We start from the raw sequence: 18,332 nt of genomic DNA, 5'->3' as shown, positions 1-18,332 counted from the left end.
GTACAACCAGGCTTTCACTATCGATATCCCCCCTCCCTGGGCAAAGGTAAGAAGGGAGGGGGAATATAAAGCATATGTTTTTAATTAAGAAAACATGATTTGTTTTAATCAGCCCCCAAGTACACACACATTGCCCCCACTGCACCACCATACACACACTGCACCACCATACACACTGCACCCCCACACACACCCTGCCCCCACTGCACCCCAATACAAACACTTCTCCCACATGCACACACTGCCCACACACAGTAGCACCCCCATACACTCACTGCCCCAACTGCACACCCATACACACACTGCCCCCACTGTACCCTCATACACACACTGCACCCCCACACACATCCTGCCCCCACTGCACCCAAATACACACACTGCCCACACTGTAGCCCCACCACACACACTGCCCCAACTGCACACCCATACACACACTGCCCCCACTGTACCCTCATACACACACTGCACTCCTATACACACACTGGCCCCATACACACAGTGTTCCCACTGCACCCCATGTATACACTGCACTTCCATGCTCACACTACACCCCTAGTTCGGACAACTGTATGAGTTGTTTTTTTCCAAACTTAAACCTCAGTATTCAAGTTTAGTTGCAGTGTTGGAAAAAAGTTTTTGTATTGCGGTTTGTACATTCGGGCTCAAAAATGCTCGCCATCACTGTTATAGGTTATATGTTTTGTGTGAGCCTAATGTGCAGACTACCTACGAATATTTAGCATTAGTTACTCTGGTGAAACTTTCTAGCAGTCACCATGGAAACCAAAGGAAATGATTCTGCTACTTTTATAACTTTGTGTCAAGAAATAGAATTATATTTTTCCCATGACTATTTCATCTGTCTCCCTTTTTAAGGAATATAAATTAAACCTTTAAATTTTGGTTGGTTTGAGTAATTGTCTTGACCAGGTAATTTAAAATTGTATGCCAAAATAGTAAGGAATAACTTAATTTACAGCATGTGAAAATTCATCCTATTTGGTAAATAGAATAAAGGCAGGTTACATTTGTGCTCAATCAACAAGATAGTTTATCTAGTGTGTCCCCTCCCCCATAATATGGATATGATGAACTGCTTTTGACGTTATGATTGCATCCATGATTTTCACAAGATGATGTAGTTTGCGAAGGTCACCTCCAAATTATTTGACTGACTTTCCTTTATTAAAAGTCGTAAACCTTTTTACAAGAGCTCTCTGCTGTCTATAGTAGATAGACATACCATGAATTAGTGAAGACCCTGGATCCAACTGTATTCGCCTCTAGTTAATTGCTTGCAATCTAATTTTTTACTAAAAGTAGCAATCATTCTACTTTGCAACTTGTTTATGAATGGAGAGAAAGTGATGACTTGTCAATGATGAACTGTACTGAACAGCCTTCACGCAATGCTTGAGATTAAACTGTGAGAACTGAAATGCAAGAGTTGATATAATTTGTAATAATGTATTTTAGAGAGCCTTTGTAGATGTGTTGTAGCATGTTCTTATGGAAATCATCTGCTACACTCTGGAGGTGGCAAATTTAGGTTAATGAAGCAGTGTTGGTGGATACATGGCAGAGAATTGAGAAGTGACATTGAAGGGGTATGTTCTATGCACCAAATGTGGTTTATTAAGCTAAAGTGGTTTGTGCTGGGGATTTAAAAAAAATGCTCCATGGGATGACTTCAGAACATCTAACTGAGCATGGTGTTTCTGACCGAAAAATAATTAAACATGACTGTCCATATGTAGCTATTGTATGTCGGAAAACTCAGTGGAAAGTATTAACATGTTGTGTTTGTGTGTGCGTGTGTTTATATGTATATAAACATTACAACATTATACACAAGGATTTATTACTTTTATTTTCAAACATTTTCTGATAAGTTGTGTGCTTTTTTTTTTCTTAAAGTTTATCTTACATTCTTGCTGAAACAGTTCTTCAAATAAGCAGGTCATGCACTCTGCGTGACCATTTATTGCCAAGTTTAGATACCATTCTGCATGCCAATGGCAAAAAAGTTTATAATAAAATGTTGGAATGAATGGAGTTGATTCAATCAAATTTGCTCGAAAATATTTGTGATTTTCATTTTTCTTTACAATTGCCAAAAGCTTGGCTTTATTTATTGTTTAAATGTAATGCATATTTTCTTAAAATATCGCCACTCTGTATGCAAATATACTATGTTATTACCTTTGACTATTGTTTTTGTCGAAGAGCTTCAAAACAAAGCTTTGTATAATCAATCAGTGGAGAAAGATAATACTTTCATAACCATTTGTATTTTTCTTACAGCGGGCAGTTTGCCGTGGTAAAGAAATGTCAGGAGAAGGGTACTGGCATGCAGTATGCTGCAAAATTCATCAAGAAGAGAAGAACCAAATCGAGCCGGCGTGGGGTGACCCGGGAGGATATCGAGAGGGAGGTCAGCATACTTAAAGAGATTCAGCATCCCAATGTGATCACACTTCATGAGGTGTACGAGAACAAAACTGATGTCATTCTCATTCTGGAACTGTAAGTGTTGCAAAGCTCTCCTGTTACTTGTTTGTGTCCTAAGGATTGGAAAAGCATGATGTAATGGGGTATCCTGTGCAACCACATGAATTGCAGCAAACTGCCGGAAGCCGGCTATTTCAAGAGCCCTTGATTATGCCACTGATGAGTTTTGTTTAACAGGACCAGTCTGTAGCAAGCTTACTTTGACAACAGGGATCTGAATGTGAAATAGAAGGTTTTTAGCATTCAGCCATTCAAACCCATTCAGTGCCGATATGTCTTGATTGAGCACTGTAGCTCTCGGTTGTAGGGCAATGCTAGCTTTCCGTTGACACATTGGCTACTGTAGATCATGTTATCATGATGCTCAGTCAGCCTTTTGCATTTTAAAAAATGTTATTCACAACTCCTAGAGTGTCAAAAGCTTAGCCATCATACTCAAACAGGTTAAACATATTGATTTGATCTGGTACCAAATGTAACTGTGCAATAGCTTTCTTCCACTTCAGTTTGTCTTTCCGTCATAAATGTTTTTGTTTTACTTAGCTGTAATTCGCTTCTGTACACTCCATGCATAGACTTTCCTGCCTATACATATGTCTTTGCCAGAAATAGACAGTAAAGCACAATATTTTAAATTAATTAGAATGTCAACTGTCGGCAGTTGCCAATTCTGCCTTCTCTTTATTTGGATTCACAAGGAAATTAACATCTCTTGTTCCACATCTGCTTGTTTCATTAACTCCTAAACAACCAATGGCTAGGAAAAATGTTGGGGGTAACATTAGAAGGGAGGAGGTGGTGAGGCAGGCAGTGCAGCATGATGGGAGATATTCAAGATATGAAGGTTTGAGTAGGAAGGTGAAAAGCCAAAGTGTATATAGAGGGGTATTTTGTGTGCTTTATGAGTTGAAAAATTAAAAGGAGTATGCAAAGCAACAGAGCTGGGAACAACAGCAAATGTTAGCTGCTACTTCAGTGTTTCTCTCTTTGTCGATATGAAAAACAGAGCCATTTGATTCATTTTATAAGCAGGCAGCACTGGTTGAAGATAATTATAATATCAAACTATTATGCTCTTTTTCTAAAATTACCAACAGATCCTGATTTATACCTTTTGCTTGAGAGGACCGGTGAATTGAGTGTGTTGTAGATTATTTGGTGCCCTTTGAAAGCCGCATTCTTAGTTGCCCCTGTTTGTCAAGTACAGAAATCACAATTTTTGTTCTAGTGTTGCCTACTGCAGAGCCCTGATCCGTCTGACCACTAGTATTTTCCTTATATAAAATCGTACCTAGAGGCATTTTATTAAGCTCACGTTATATAATGTATGTTTACCTCTTCAATCATCCAGTTCCATTCCCCAATGATGTTTAGATGCTGACACTGTCTTTGTGTGGCTCAGGGTGTGCTACAAAATCGCCCACATGTGTAGGATTCTTTACTGCTTCACCTGAGCTTTTATCCTGTGTGTATTTGAGCTGTGTGGAACTTGTTGCAGCTGGGAATGTAGTGTGCAAATAAAAAAAGGACACCAGGGATTTTTTTAGTTTCTTATTCAGCTGCTGCATTACAATAGTTGATACTAGTAGCTATATGAATGACTGATCAGCAAGGGGCAACATTTACTTTTAGAAGTATATCAAAATCATTCTGTATGGAACAAAGATACTGTTGATACCTGGTACTGAATAGCACAATCTGTAGGTTTTAAAGCATCATATAATCCTTTTTTGTAGCAATACAAAACAATATATTCCACCAATTTTTAAGTTAAAAGAATCTACAATATATAGCTTAGTTATATGGTGAAAAATATGGCTGCCTTCCCAGAAACCTTTCACTATAGCTTCCTGCACAGAAATCTACAAATAAAACCAAATAATGGGAACACGTCTAGAATCTGTAGAAAAATCAAATCGCAAAAGCATTACAAAGTCTCAGCTCAATGGCAAGAACAAGATCTGAGCCATCAGCCCATATACCCTACCAGTTATCAGGTACCCAGCTGTAAAAATATCAAGAGTTGGTCTCATATCTCGCGCAAGCCATTTTAGCTCTGTATGACACCACAATGCATTTGAAATGAAACAACCGAAATGCAATTAAAGTGCAGAATTCCAGCTTTAATTCAAGTGGTTGAACAAAAATATTGTGTGAAACGTTTAGGAATTGCAACCTGGTTTGCATTGATGAAGCTTAATAAATTATCAAAATGAACTCCTCCTAATTCCAAAGTAAATAATTTATAAAACACCATTTGATCAAGTTTGCCTCATAATACATCTGACCAGATATATTGGTCTCCGCAACTCCTCATAAAGATAATGGAGTACCGGGAGGCAAACTTGGTTCCCATTGCGTTTTCAGTGATTTTCAGAGATATTTAGTTATTGAAGAAATACATTTGTAAAATGAAGTGAAAACCCTCAAATATAAAACATCCCTGACCATTTGACATATTTCTGCTATTTCAATTTTTTCTTCCCTAATGTTATTCAAAGGTTGTGATGTACAGTAGTCTCCCCCAAGTCTTGTTGTTGGGAAATAATTGGTTGAAAAGAACAGTGCAAGTCAATGATAGGTAAACCTTGGCACTACAACCCATGCCTCATGATGATAGATGAGAACTAACAGTAATTTTAGTAGTAGAATTGATAATCAGTATTTTTTTCTTAAATGACCGGATGTCCCGGTAGCGATTAACTTGGTGACAAGAATAAACCCACCCTTTAAAATAAGATAACTTGAAACTACTCGTTAACTACTTTTAAAATTAGTGTGTTCTATTTGTTGTATGAATCAGTAGCCAGCATGCTGGCATATGCACTAATGTGGTTCAGACACCCAGTCTGGCTGGTTGTGAGTTTACCACAAAAACTGGATGTTAAAGCACAATGTGGTCACTGAAAAAGGAAACAGAGAGGGATGTCATATCCTTTTGTTTGTGTGGTGTTTTTCCCTTTTTTTTTTTTTTTAATCATGAATGTATGAATATAAATATATATATATATATATATTTTCTCTTTGTACTAATATTTATTTTGCAAAAAAGAGACAGCAGGTAGACATACAATGCACTCATTTACACTAATCAATTCACTACTACCTTGTTTTTTTTTTTTTTATTCTACTGAAAAAAAAACAGGGATTCCTCTTCACACCACATTTTCATAGCAAAACTTTTCAGAACATCTAAACAGATGTCTAATTTGGAACATCATACTTCCTGAGCATTCATGTTGTAACAGATCGACGGGCACCCCAACTGGGTACCTCCGTTGAAGGATGCTCCTAGCACTTCCTGAGGACTCCAAGCACTGCAGCAGACACCACAACCACCGAACCGGAGAAGCATACGAATGTTCTCAAGCATGTGAATGCTGTAAACTGCTGAACAGGAAAAGCATACAATCAGCTTACACTCCTGGCAATCAGCATACAATCCAATTCCCCCAATAACGAGACGACACTTCGTTTTGAGGTCAAGCAGAACTGACTGTACTGTCACATACAGCCTCTTTTATTCACAATCCACAAACATAGTACTGCCCACAGGGTTTTGAAATACAACCAATCAATCCGTACAATACACACAGACACTCCCACACAAAATCCCCCCTCTGCCTGTGATATGATTATTGAACACAATGGGTAATATAATTATCACAGGCAGAGAAATACAGTTTTATAAAATATATCACAGGGACCCCAAAACATGCAATAACCCCATAAAAATCCTCAGAACCGGGGGATCTGGGTGAACCACATATCCAAAAATTCACCCAGATCCGTTCAGTAGTTTGGAAGATACAGTTTAATGCAGAGTCTTCTATCCTGGAGATAATTGGGGAGTAATCCAATTCTCTTCAAGGACAGAGGCAAAACTCCATTAGCCACATGGTAGCAAAATACAATAAAATACATAAAAATATATAACTGTGCAGCTATTGCATAAAACAGGTACATTCAACATATCCCCAGATAGCTTAGATCTGAGCGCACATTATGACTGAATGGCGCTTTGATCACATACATACAGTTCAATTGCTATGGAGCCAAAGTCTTTCACATAGTCTTTCGTTATACGAATGGGGTCTATGGCATAGCTATCTGGGGTAACACTTCTCACATAGGGAAAGTACAGAATGACCCGGCTTTCGGGTCTTTGCATGGGAAAATCAAGCATTTTAACATGGGGCCATAGTCACAGGGCAGGAGGCTGGCAATCAGTCTTCTCCAGTGGTGAGGCTGGTTCTGCCACACATGTACTGTTTGCCTTTACTACTACTCCTGAAGACTATACCAGGTGTTTAGTACTTTTTATATAAAACAGTAATCCTTACAACTGCAGAACACCTGTTTTACTTATTTTTTGTTATAAACTATTCGTCTTATGTATTCAATGACTTCTTTTCCTGTTCTCTTTTACTTGGAGAAGTCCAGCACCCAGTGGCAGTGGAGGAAGTTTAAAACTGGTGACCACTAGATATTATGATGAAACTTTACCCTCCGAATTTTGGGTCTTTGTTCATTAATCCCCTGGGTCATTCAAAGGGTCATTCCCTGTTCAACACCATATACCTACTGCTATACATATTTGGAAAACCACCAATTTAAAGAGGCCTGTCTATTACAACTGACCACCCTCTACAAAACCAATAGCTGAAATCCGGTTAGAGCAGACAGAAGCACGTTTAAGGGCTCTAGAACCAAAGAATAGCCATCAGTAAAGGGAGAAAGGCAGAACAAATCGTGTTAATAGCATGTTCTTTTCTACTAAACACTTATCATAAGTTCTAACCTCAACAACTAGACTTGTAGAAGGTAATTCAGGCAAATTTGGTCCCATTAGGTGATCATATGAATTCCTGATTACCTAAGTGCCAAATAGACTAATAACAAAACAAATAACTTGCGTAATGGAAGAGCGTGTTTGTTTGATTTGTGATTTGTGGTGGACAGAAAGTTAGTTGTTTTGGGGATAAAAGATGATTTATGCTTAGGAGACAGCCACTAATTGTTTATTTTATTTGCACATAAAGTGAAAATAATATAAATTTTGCATGATATTAATATATAAATATTATGCACATATTTTGATTTGTCCATTTTTTCATCATTTTTCTTAATCTGATTAGTTTAGTTTTCCTGAATCATCTTTGGTGGACAAAATTCTGATGCGCTGAATCACCACATGCACAAAATTCTGCTGTCTCCAAAAATGTTTTGCTTTTAGATGAAGTGGTTCTGCCAGAAACACATTTCTTCACCCTGTTCACAGTTCTAACACCAACAGATTTTTTTTTATTTTTTTTACAATTGTGTAAAAGCTAAGAAGGGCACTGTCTCACCAGCCTCATTGGACCAGCCTCCACTGCCAGCATCTCAGTTGACATCCTCTCTTATTGATTCCAGAATACTTTGCTTCTGGACAAATGAGAAAGGATGACAGGTGAGACAAAGTGAAAGAGGAGCTTCATTGTGTTTCCCTGTTCCCACTGCACTGGGAATGGGTGTTTGTTAAATATTTTTCAGTACAGCTGCAAATATTTGCATTTGCAAAGAATTTGGCTAGCACAATGTAAATTTAAACAGGACTCGGTCATGACATGGATGAAACTATTGTTTCTGGGTTGCTCTTATCTTAAAATGTTGGTGATTTAAAAAAAAAAAAAAAAATAGACTTCCTGTATTGTATCTATTCTTGTCCTTAATCTATCAGAATCTATGATATCCAGAGTTCAACTGATTACTTTGTAGCATTGCATTTAGTTTGTAAGCACTTTCTCAAAGTGCAGAATGTCTAAGGAAAGAAAATCACAGGAAGTCCCTGATGGCAATCTTTAGCTTTACTATATTATATCTGTATACATTAAAAATTAAACAATACAATGATTTATTGATATGAGAAAATAAGGGGTGGTGGTAGTCAACATTGTTTTATTTGGAATTCAAATAACGATACTTATTAAATCAAGTAAGTTACTGTGCATAAGCTTTAACATCCATTAACGAATATATCTTTTTGAAAGTATTTTTTTTTTGGTTTTAAGAGTAATAAAGTCCCAAGTTGTCAATTATTTTCTTTAAGTAGTTTGTACCAGATTTGTAAAATCATATTAATTATTTTTTTATTTTTTTTATGTTTAGCCTGTGTTTGTCCGGGTTCAAACCCTAATTTATGAGCCAGGTTTGTCTTTAATAAGCACATATTCTGTTCTACTTGAAAACAAAACATATAGTCTGCCTGTTGATTTTCAGTTGTATCTACTGCTTATATTTTTGTTGGCTACCACTTAAAAAAAAAAAAAAAAAAGAAAACTAAATTGTTTTTCTAAATTAAGTATAGTGAGGGTGGAAGACAGATTCTGTTCTGGGAACCAGAGTAAAGAAAATGTTATGGATATTTGCAAACCCTATTGTGCTAAAAAAAAAATTGAAACACATCAATTCATACACCTGTATGTATTTATTTTGTTCTTTTATGAGCTATCTGTTTCATTTCCTCCTTGCATTCTGACAGAGTTGCAGGTGGGGAGCTCTTTGACTTTCTGGCTGAGAAGGAGTCACTGACTGAGGAAGAAGCCACAGAGTTCCTCAAGCAAATCCTTAATGGTGTGAATTACCTTCATTCTCTGCAGATTGCCCACTTTGATCTCAAGGTAATTTAAACGTTTAACTCTCAAGAACTTTGTTTGTTGAGGGTGCAATACCTCATGTACGTGGATGCCACTACAAATGAATGACCTAGTCCAATGATCGGTTTCCTTTTTTTTTTTTTTTATTCTTTATTTTTGTTGAGGCATGTGGTTATGGGGGTACAGAAAAAAGAGAGGGAGACGTTCAAAAGTTGTACAGGATGGGGTCGTCATAACATATTGACATTGTCTCCTATGATCATCAACCTCATTTTATATATAGTAACATACTATGGCTAAATACTATTATCTCTCGCTTTAAAACTGTGATCTCTCGCTTTAATACTGTAATCTCTCACATTAATACTGTAATCTCTCACATTAATACTGTAATCTCTCACATTAATACGGTTTTCTCTCGCTTTAATACTGTTGTCTCTCGCTGTATTACTGTTATCTCTCGCCTCAATACTGCCATCTCTAGCTTTAATATCGTTACCGCTAAATCTAAAAATACCAGTGTAATACGTAAGACTAGTTATGGTTAGTAAGCTGTAGATTAAATCACATCATGGGACTAAAGTCTGCAAGCGCTCGGTTCGCATACCTCGCTAAACATAATGCTTATTGGTAGAGCTTACAAAACTGCAGGCTAATATTCCAAGCTAAACAGTTGCTAGACTAGCATGAATAGTAAAAACAGTATGCTTTCGTGCGCGATTAAAAGTTAATCATGGTGTGCCTGCATGAAAAGCTGCAAAGCTAGGTAACAAAACAAAGGGTGAAGATAATTTTGCTTAATAAAATATGCTTTTATAACATTAGTGGTCACCACCGTTATCCACTGGCTGCACACTTCTCTGGCGGTCTGAGGAGTGGGTTATAAGGCTGGTAAGTTCATGGCGTTGGTTGATGGGGTTGACTGGCAGCAGTTTATCAGTCCCGTGCTCGGTTTAGGTCGTTCACCCCACCCCAGTATTCGGGAACAGGTAGGTGAGTGCCCATAAGGGTGCCGGGTCTGCGTGCTTCACGGTAACCCTCTTGCCCCAGACCTCGGGAGGGGCCCGCATTAAATGGCCACAGACTCGGGGGTTCCTGTCGGAGTCCAAATCTTTCCCATGGGGGGTGCAACATTGGTCCCTGATGCGTTTTCGCCACCTATAGCGGGGGGCTTTCCGTCGTGGTGGCCGGTGCGTTGGGGGTTTCCCCCTTTTGGCCCTTGGCCCAGGTGAGCCTTTTGTGCTAGTGGCTGTAGCTCGCAATTGTCGAGTGATCGGAGGGTGTACCTGCGCCTGCTGTTCTTTTCCCCCTCGTGGGCCCTCCTGGCTCTGTGAGTGTTTGGCTTCGGCTCGGGCTTCCAGCTTTGCCCAGAAGCGGAGAAAGAGCTCGTCGATTCTTTGTTCCAGGCTGGCAGGTAAGTTCAGGGTGTGTGGTGACTTCAGTGCCGCGCATCCGTCCGCCATCTTGGGGGAGCACATGGCGATCTCCGCCTGCATTATTGTTGCCGCTCGTAGGTATGTGTAGCGGCCAGTGGGGACCGGGATTACCCCCACCGGTCCAAAGGGGGGGGGGAGGGAGGAGATCAGCTCCCGCCTCAGCTTTCTCCAGCGTGTGCGTTAACAGCCCGTGACAGTAGGGCAGGGCGGTGGCCGTCCACCCCGTCCCCCGTTCCACTAGGCCGCAGACCGCGGGGTATCGCCGGAGCGGCCAGAGCTTTGATGTGGTAGTTGTGGGATCAGGCAGCCTCCTCTTCAGTATGCTTTGGCACCAATTTAGGTCTGTTTATTGCGGGATTGGCTTGTTTAAAGTTGTGGTACAGGCCTAAAGTTCCTGGAGCTCAGCAGACATGCGACTGATCCGCTCAGTGGCTCAGCCCCCGATCGGTTTCCTTTTTAACCCCTTAAGGACCAAACTTCTGGAATAAAAGGGAATCATGACGTGTCACACACGTCATGTGTCCTTAAGGGGTTAAAGGAAGTATTAAGAATGTGTTTATTCTGAAGCTTATGTTACTGTAGAGGTTATGATTTTGTTATGTTTTATCGGTTGGCTTGTTTGCTTTCTTTCCCCACTCTTGCGTGTAGTTTTGGCATTATGAATTGGCTTTCAAACGTTTTCTTCAAGGAGTTTCATAATCCTGTAAAATGTACACAGCTGGATTAATTAAAATGTTTTGTTAAACTTATATTTTTTTTTACCACTCTTAGTGGGCTGATAACATCACCTGCTATTGTAGATTTGTTAGGGGTTAGGGAAGGAGAACATTGGGTATTTGGTATTGGGATTGACTTTACTTAAATTTTTATTTATTTTTTATAATATAATCAAAATAAAATGTTGTGACGTTGTTCCTGTGGGTGGTAAATACCTTTGTGGTATATGTAATCGTACATACTTGCCTTGATAAAAAATGTTTGTAGCAGGTAGGTGGATCACTTTAAATTCAGAGTAGTCTTCCCACTTTCTACTTGGAAGACTAGCTGTAATGAAAAAGAAAACTAATAATCTGATGGGAAGTTGATAGGAACATGCCTTCTCCAGTCCTTTTTTCTGGATGTGGAGAAAGATTTTGACACAGTCCAGTGTCCCTATTTTTTTGACGTTTAACATTACTCGGGTTTTCCTACTTCCTTTATGTTTGTCTTATATTCAGGGTTGAGAGTTTAGCCCATTCTTTCAGTTACAGAATGCTCCCCCTTTACACTACATATTAGCACACATCAGGCGTGCCCCAGTTGCCTTTTAATGTTTGTCTTTTCCTTAGAACCACTCCTTCATAAGATTAGGAAACACACTGCTTTTTCAAGGTTTCGGAGAGGAATACAACATGTTTGCCTATGCCGATGTCCTTATCAGATCCTATACACTCCTTCTTCTTTTCTTTTTGAGATTCTGCATACTTTTGGAGAACTATGGTTATAAAATTAATTTGGACAAAACCAGTCCATTAATCCATTGACTGCCAATGAATGAAACTGATATGTTCTTTATATGGCTTGCAAATCAAAGTCACTGTATTCTGATATCTTGACATTAATTTCTTTTGATCCAAAAGCTCTTTCCAAATACAATTGCATCAAGATCCACTCAGTCACTTTGTTCAATGCAGTCCAGCATAAATTATTTTATTTGGAACAATAAGAGACACAGAATATCTTGGAATGTGCTTTATCATCATAAACTAGGTCCTCCCAATTTTAGTATGTATTTTTATGCAGCACAATTGGTGCAGATAGTTGTATGGCACCACCTCCCCCCCACCCCCCCCCCCCCCCCCCCACCCCCTGGGGGAGAGAAAGCTTCTTAATTCTTTGAGTTTATCGAACAGAGGTACTTGGCTCCGCAGGTGGCAATTCATCCGAGAGCTTCTAATTTCTGGAAGCAAATCCAGAATTGATTAGGATGAATTCCCCATAGACCTTTTGATCTTGATCCCTGGTCTTTAATATTATCCAAGGAAATAAATGTCTTTCCTTGGCATTTACACACATACGACTAAATCACTTTTGTTGCACAACACACTTTAGCTGCACAATGGCTCACGACAATCATCTCATAGACCAGTTTTCCACTTTGGTCCACAATACAATGCCTAACTTTCATAAAACTCTGGGTGACACTTTTAGTCTGGAATGCTTGTGTCCTCCTCTGATGTTTTCTTTAGACACAGGCAACCCTGAAGAAGAATTCATATAGTTGCCAAAAAATATTTTATTAGCAGAGTGAAGTGCCCTCAAACAGTTATGTTTTGGAGGTAAATTAATGTACGATTAACAGGGCAGATGTTTATTCTGGTGTTGACATATTTGGCTTAATAAATAAGAGAGACAACGTGTTTTGTTTTATTTTTTGTAGTAGTAGTCAAACAATTTCCATTATTTGCTAAAAAGCAGTCTGCAAATCTTAGTCCTAGTCCTCAGAATATCTAGGGGAATTTCACTAGCTAGGTTTCACATCTATTATTGGTTCTAATTCTCAAACGTAATCGAGGATGGTTGAAAAGTCCCCACAGTCTCAGAGGAAGTTACATTTTTATTGTTCATGGGAAGTACAAATATAAATGTATAATTTATTTTTCTTAATATTCGTTGCTATGGAAATTAGTATTTACAAAACATTGCTCTCTTTACCGTGTATGTAACCTCATTCAGCACAAAAATGTGGCTCCAAATATTAGTAATTGGTGCATATATCTCAAATGCTTTCAATCCCGCAACAATAGTTTTGAGTGCCTTTTATGCATTACTCTATTGGCAGGAGTCATTTGTTCTTTAGTTGATAGCAAATTTATATGAAATTACCTTACTTTATCATTTGTTTAACATGCTGGCTTTTTTTTTTTTTTGTACCTAGCCAGAAAATATTATGCTTCTCGACAGGAACACTCCAAAGCCTCGCATTAAGATCATAGACTTTGGACTTGCTCACAAGATTGACACTGGAAATGAATTCAAGAATATCTTTGGAACACCAGAATTTGTTGGTTAGTATGCATTCATCAGGTGGTAATATTCCAGAATATTATTAAAATACCATGAATGTGACCTCTATCATTTTCTTTCAAATCTAGCTCCAGAAATTGTGAATTATGAGCCTCTTGGCCTTGAGTCAGATATGTGGTAAGCTGAATTTACTTATTGACACATTCTGTCATTTCCTCTGTTTCGGCTTCTAATTCTAACTTTCTCTGTTTTTGTTTTAGGAGTATTGGTGTCATAACCTATATTCTGTAAGTATCCAATTTAGTATTACAGACACAGCATTCCAGTAGAGTGCATGCATTCTTCTCTGTGTAGCCTGTTTTTCATAAAACTGGTTATATTGTTTGTTCTCTTGAAAAATCACATTAATAAAAAAATACTTTATGAAACAAATAATGCTTTAAGCATACATGTATTTTTTTAAAGGTAGATCCACAGATTTTGTAGGACTACAAATCCCTTGATGATTTGCATGCATTTAGAATGGCAAAGCATCCTGAGAGCTACTTTTTGGGCACCTCTGGCCTTGGGTTAGCCCCATAGCAAATTGATTTTCAATTAAGTAATGTCAACTGAAGTCACTATGCGCTGTCCTACCTTACGGGGTTATACCATTTAAAATCGATTTACCTCCAAACTTGGCACCTGAGAGCACTGTCTCCTTCTGTGGCCAATGTGCCGTTCTTAAAGATTTGCTTGAAGGCTTGTGATAGGCTATCACTGGCTTCCCTTTGGAAGTAATCGTCCATATTGTTACTCTCAATGTGCGGCCAGTGATAGACTGAGAGGGATATCTATCAATGTCCACCAAGGCATACCTTCCTGTACGTTAAGGCTGTCGGTGGAGGACTATGTGAGGGCAAAACCATTTGGAAAAAAGTTTCATCCTGTAAGGTAAGATAGCACTCCTGCAACTATAACAACTTAATTAAGATGGAGTCGATATGCGGTGGGAGTGTTGCTTTAGCTCTTTTAGGTAATTTTATTTTTATTTAGTTAAAAAAAAAACAACATTTTACAAATACCTTTCAACTTCTGGCTTTGGTTTCAACTTTTTCTACATCTAATACTTACCTTTGTACGGTTGGAAAAGGAAAAGGGAACAAAACCCTCAGCATATGTTGTAAAAATATATTTAAAAGGAAAGTCACAAAATATTTAAATACACATCTTAATATACCACTAAAATGGTTGTATAAAGAACATGCAGATAATGACAATAAATTAATAAAATGTTTAAAAAAAAAAAAAAAAGCCCATTCAAGCGCATGCATTTTGTTTACGATCAAAGACTGCTGAGCTTGGGAAAACAAGTACGCCAAACAAACTTTCATTATGAGAGCCTCATTTGTACTTAAAAAGGATACAGCCATTCTAGATTTTACATCCAATCAATAGAGGGAACTCTAGAGTCTGGCATCTATGAAGTGAGTGATTATTGGCTGACAAATCTGTCTACATGCATCAGATGAACTCATGAAGGGCCCATGACAAGCGTATAACGTGCATCTACATAACATTTGCAGACCTTTCAGGATTGGATTCTGGTCACAGCTGTTGCTATATCTAGCGCTGTTATACCTGTAGGATACAATTCCATCAGTTCTCTCTATAAGGCAGTTTTTCAATTTCATGTGAATCTTATGATCTTAGAGTATTCTGAATCTATTTAGCAAGAAAGACTTTCTTGGACATCACTGGTGTTGATGTCTGGTGTTCCTTATACTTACAGAGTGATCTCTGTTCTCCTTTCAATGGTGGTGTATTGTGTACACACTGCCAACATAATATACAAGGTGGCATTATAAAGAAGTATAGATATTTGTGTGCCATTTGCCTACATACTCCATCTTCTGCTATATAACTATATGGTGTACGCTGGTTATAATGTGCGTATAATTTCTGAAACAGCCAGCAGTATCACATCCTCTCAGTGACAGCCAGCAGTATTACATCCTGTCAATGAGACATAACCATTGATCAACTGTTACACATTTTAACAATAAAATACAGTGTAAAAAATACAGTGATAATTAGTGTATTTTGTTCCTCGTGTTTCAATGAGTACCACTTTGTGTGTTGGCAGTGTACTAATGTAAGGTTTAATTCTGGAAATGCCATTAAGTTTTAATTATGCATCCTCCTTCTTGGGCCGTTAATTTTAAGGAGGAAAGCAGAATAAAGACCCGACAATTTTGCCTTTTCTCATTGTCATTAGAATTGTCTCCTAAGAACATCTTTCTTTTTTTTTCTCTCCTTTAAATGCATTCATTAAAAATAAAATACTGTAGAGAAAACGATTTTGGGAAAAATATCTGCTACCTGCCATTTTATAAGCATGTAATAAACCGATCTGTTCCATTGTCTTCTACAGACAATCTCAATTAAAATATATTAATCTCTGCTAGTATGTTTGAAAAAGCCTTAAAGTAACTATTCGATTTTTTTTTTTTCTTTCTTAGACTGAGTGGTGCATCTCCGTTCCTCGGTGAAACAAAGCAGGAAACACTAGCTAATATATCTGCTGTGAGCTATGAGTTTGAGGAAGAGTTCTTCAGTAGTACAAGTGACCTGGCCAAAGATTTCATCAGGCGACTTCTTGTCAAGGACCCAAAGTACGCTGTTCTTATTCTGTGGATTTTTTTTATATTTTTTTGTCTTCATAAAAATAAAAAAAAACTGTCATGTCATTATTTTTCATTTCCTCATAGGTTTGCCAATTAATAATAATTTTGAATACAGCTTAAAATTAAAGTAATTTCTTCAATATTTTGAGTTGTTACGTATTTAGGCTGCAGACATTCCTTTCTTGTGTATGGGGATTGCGTGTTTGACATTGTTGACTTTTCCTTGATATGCTTCTGTTGAGTTCTAGGTGTATGTGTTGGTTATTTAGTTGGGATGGATTGCTCTGCTACAATAGATGGGCATTTGAGAAGAATTTACCTGTTGACAGTATTTACGCAGTGTTAATTGGATAACAAGTGTTAAGTGTTCTAACATTTCTATTCTTCTCTAAAGGAAAAGGATGACGATTAAAGACAGTTTACATCACCCATGGATTAAGGTACTGTTGTAAAATTATCCTTAATTGTTTGTTTATTTATTTGAAATCTGCACAATAGTAAAATGTAGAAATTCATGGAGAAATTATTATTGATAAAGCTGCCAGCAAGTTCCGTAGTGCTGTAGAATAGGTGGACTAACAGACACGTATTTGTAACCAGACAAGTTTCACGCAAGTTTCTTGCCTTACAAACATGACACTTCTGGTTGAGAACAAGTATAATGGCTTTACCCTGAATATGCTACTGAGTGTGTTAATAATTTTGGACTAATCTTGATTTATTATAATTAACAGTGTATTTATGTACTTAAGCCATTTCTGGACTAAATTTTACTACTGAATAAAAAGTATATCGCATGTCAAAAAAGCCATACATTACGATTGCTAGCAATACAAAAAAAAAAAACATTTTTAAACCCTTCGTGCAAATTCTAAACTTGGCAGGCTTAACCAGGATCTTCTTTCTTCCAAGATTGATAAAATTAGCTAGATATGAAAGATCTCAGTGTGTTCTTCCGTGTAAAGTGCTGTTATTAATAAGGCTTTGCTCAGTCTTTATACGATCTGTTATATAAAGTTCAAGTGATCTGTGAAGGACTAGTTTATCAGCCGCAGATCATATACTTTTCATGTCTGTGACAGCAGATACAGTGCAATAACGTAGCATATGTGGTTTCTTCTAGCAGACCAGAGTTCCTCAGCTGGTTCTTTAAATGATGTGTAAACCAGCACTAGAATAAAAATAATCAGGCGTATAATCTACAGAATGTGGCTTCGCAAATTAAGCCTCATTAATAACAGAAGATTTCTGTGTGTGTGTATATGGGCTCAGAGAAAAATAAGCTACATAATTGCATGTGTGAATTGCCAGCATTTGGCAATGAGCTTTGTGCTAAATATTTTTATTGATGGTGTTAATTTAAGTATCTGGCAGTGTGATTCCACTCAATTTCTTAGTGTGTGCCCTGGGGGAAATTGAACTTCATTTTACCTTACAGCTTTCTGCTATTCCAATATATGTCCTAGATTCCTCTCCCCGATGACCCAGTGGTGCTTAGAGCAGACAGGAGATAACATGAGTAATATGTATTATTTTTTTTTACCTTTTTAAAGAGATTTGTTAATGCTAAAAATGTTAATGCATTATATATATAGAGAGAGAGAGATATGCAGATTTTTTTTTGTGCATGTGTGGCTCTGTTCCATAATACAAAAAAAATCCAGTTTCTGGGAGCAATCCAATACTGATTGATTATATCAAAGGAAACTAGTGCACGCTAATGCTTTTTGAAGGCTCAAAATCTGTGCTTAATGGTACACTCTGGGCACCATAACCACGTCATCCAATTTAAGTTGTTATGGTGCCTGGATTCATTGGTGTCATCCTACCGTTAAGTGAAACATTGTTTTTAAATTGTTTAAAGGAACACTAAAGTGGCAACTAGTGGCAATCTTAACCCTGCAATATAAACATTGCTTGCATGCTCTCTGAAACTGCAATGTTGCAGGGTTAAGAAGACAGGGACAGTGCACCCAGACCACTTCAATGAGGTAAAGTGGTCTAGAAGCCTATAGTGTACCTTTAACACTGAATTGATGGTTTAGAACCCTGTTGCTCTCTGCGGCTTGGACTAA

The 18,332-nt window shown here is 37.8% G+C and overlaps 1 protein-coding gene across 3 annotated transcripts in view; it reads left to right on the top strand.

Annotated features, from left to right (window-relative positions):
- DAPK1 (death associated protein kinase 1) overlaps window positions 1–18,332 on the top strand; it is a 157,991-nt gene that overhangs the window by 79,020 nt on the left and 60,639 nt on the right. For all 3 annotated transcript variants that reach the window (XM_063454973.1, XM_063454974.1, XM_063454972.1), the window contains exons 3-9: window positions 2,305–2,526; window positions 9,035–9,173; window positions 13,503–13,632; window positions 13,720–13,768; window positions 13,852–13,878; window positions 16,093–16,245; window positions 16,652–16,697. In XM_063454973.1, the coding sequence (XP_063311043.1) occupies window positions 2,305–2,526; window positions 9,035–9,173; window positions 13,503–13,632; window positions 13,720–13,768; window positions 13,852–13,878; window positions 16,093–16,245; window positions 16,652–16,697 (766 nt within the window). The remainder of the gene's footprint in view (window positions 1–2,304; window positions 2,527–9,034; window positions 9,174–13,502; window positions 13,633–13,719; window positions 13,769–13,851; window positions 13,879–16,092; window positions 16,246–16,651; window positions 16,698–18,332) is intronic.

The sequence above is a fragment of the Pelobates fuscus genome, chromosome 5, assembly GCF_036172605.1.
Source record: "Pelobates fuscus isolate aPelFus1 chromosome 5, aPelFus1.pri, whole genome shotgun sequence".
NCBI lineage: Eukaryota > Metazoa > Chordata > Amphibia > Anura > Pelobatidae > Pelobates > Pelobates fuscus.
The sequence above is the reverse complement of the archived record's forward strand: the minus strand, read 5'-3'. Positions and strand labels throughout refer to the sequence as shown.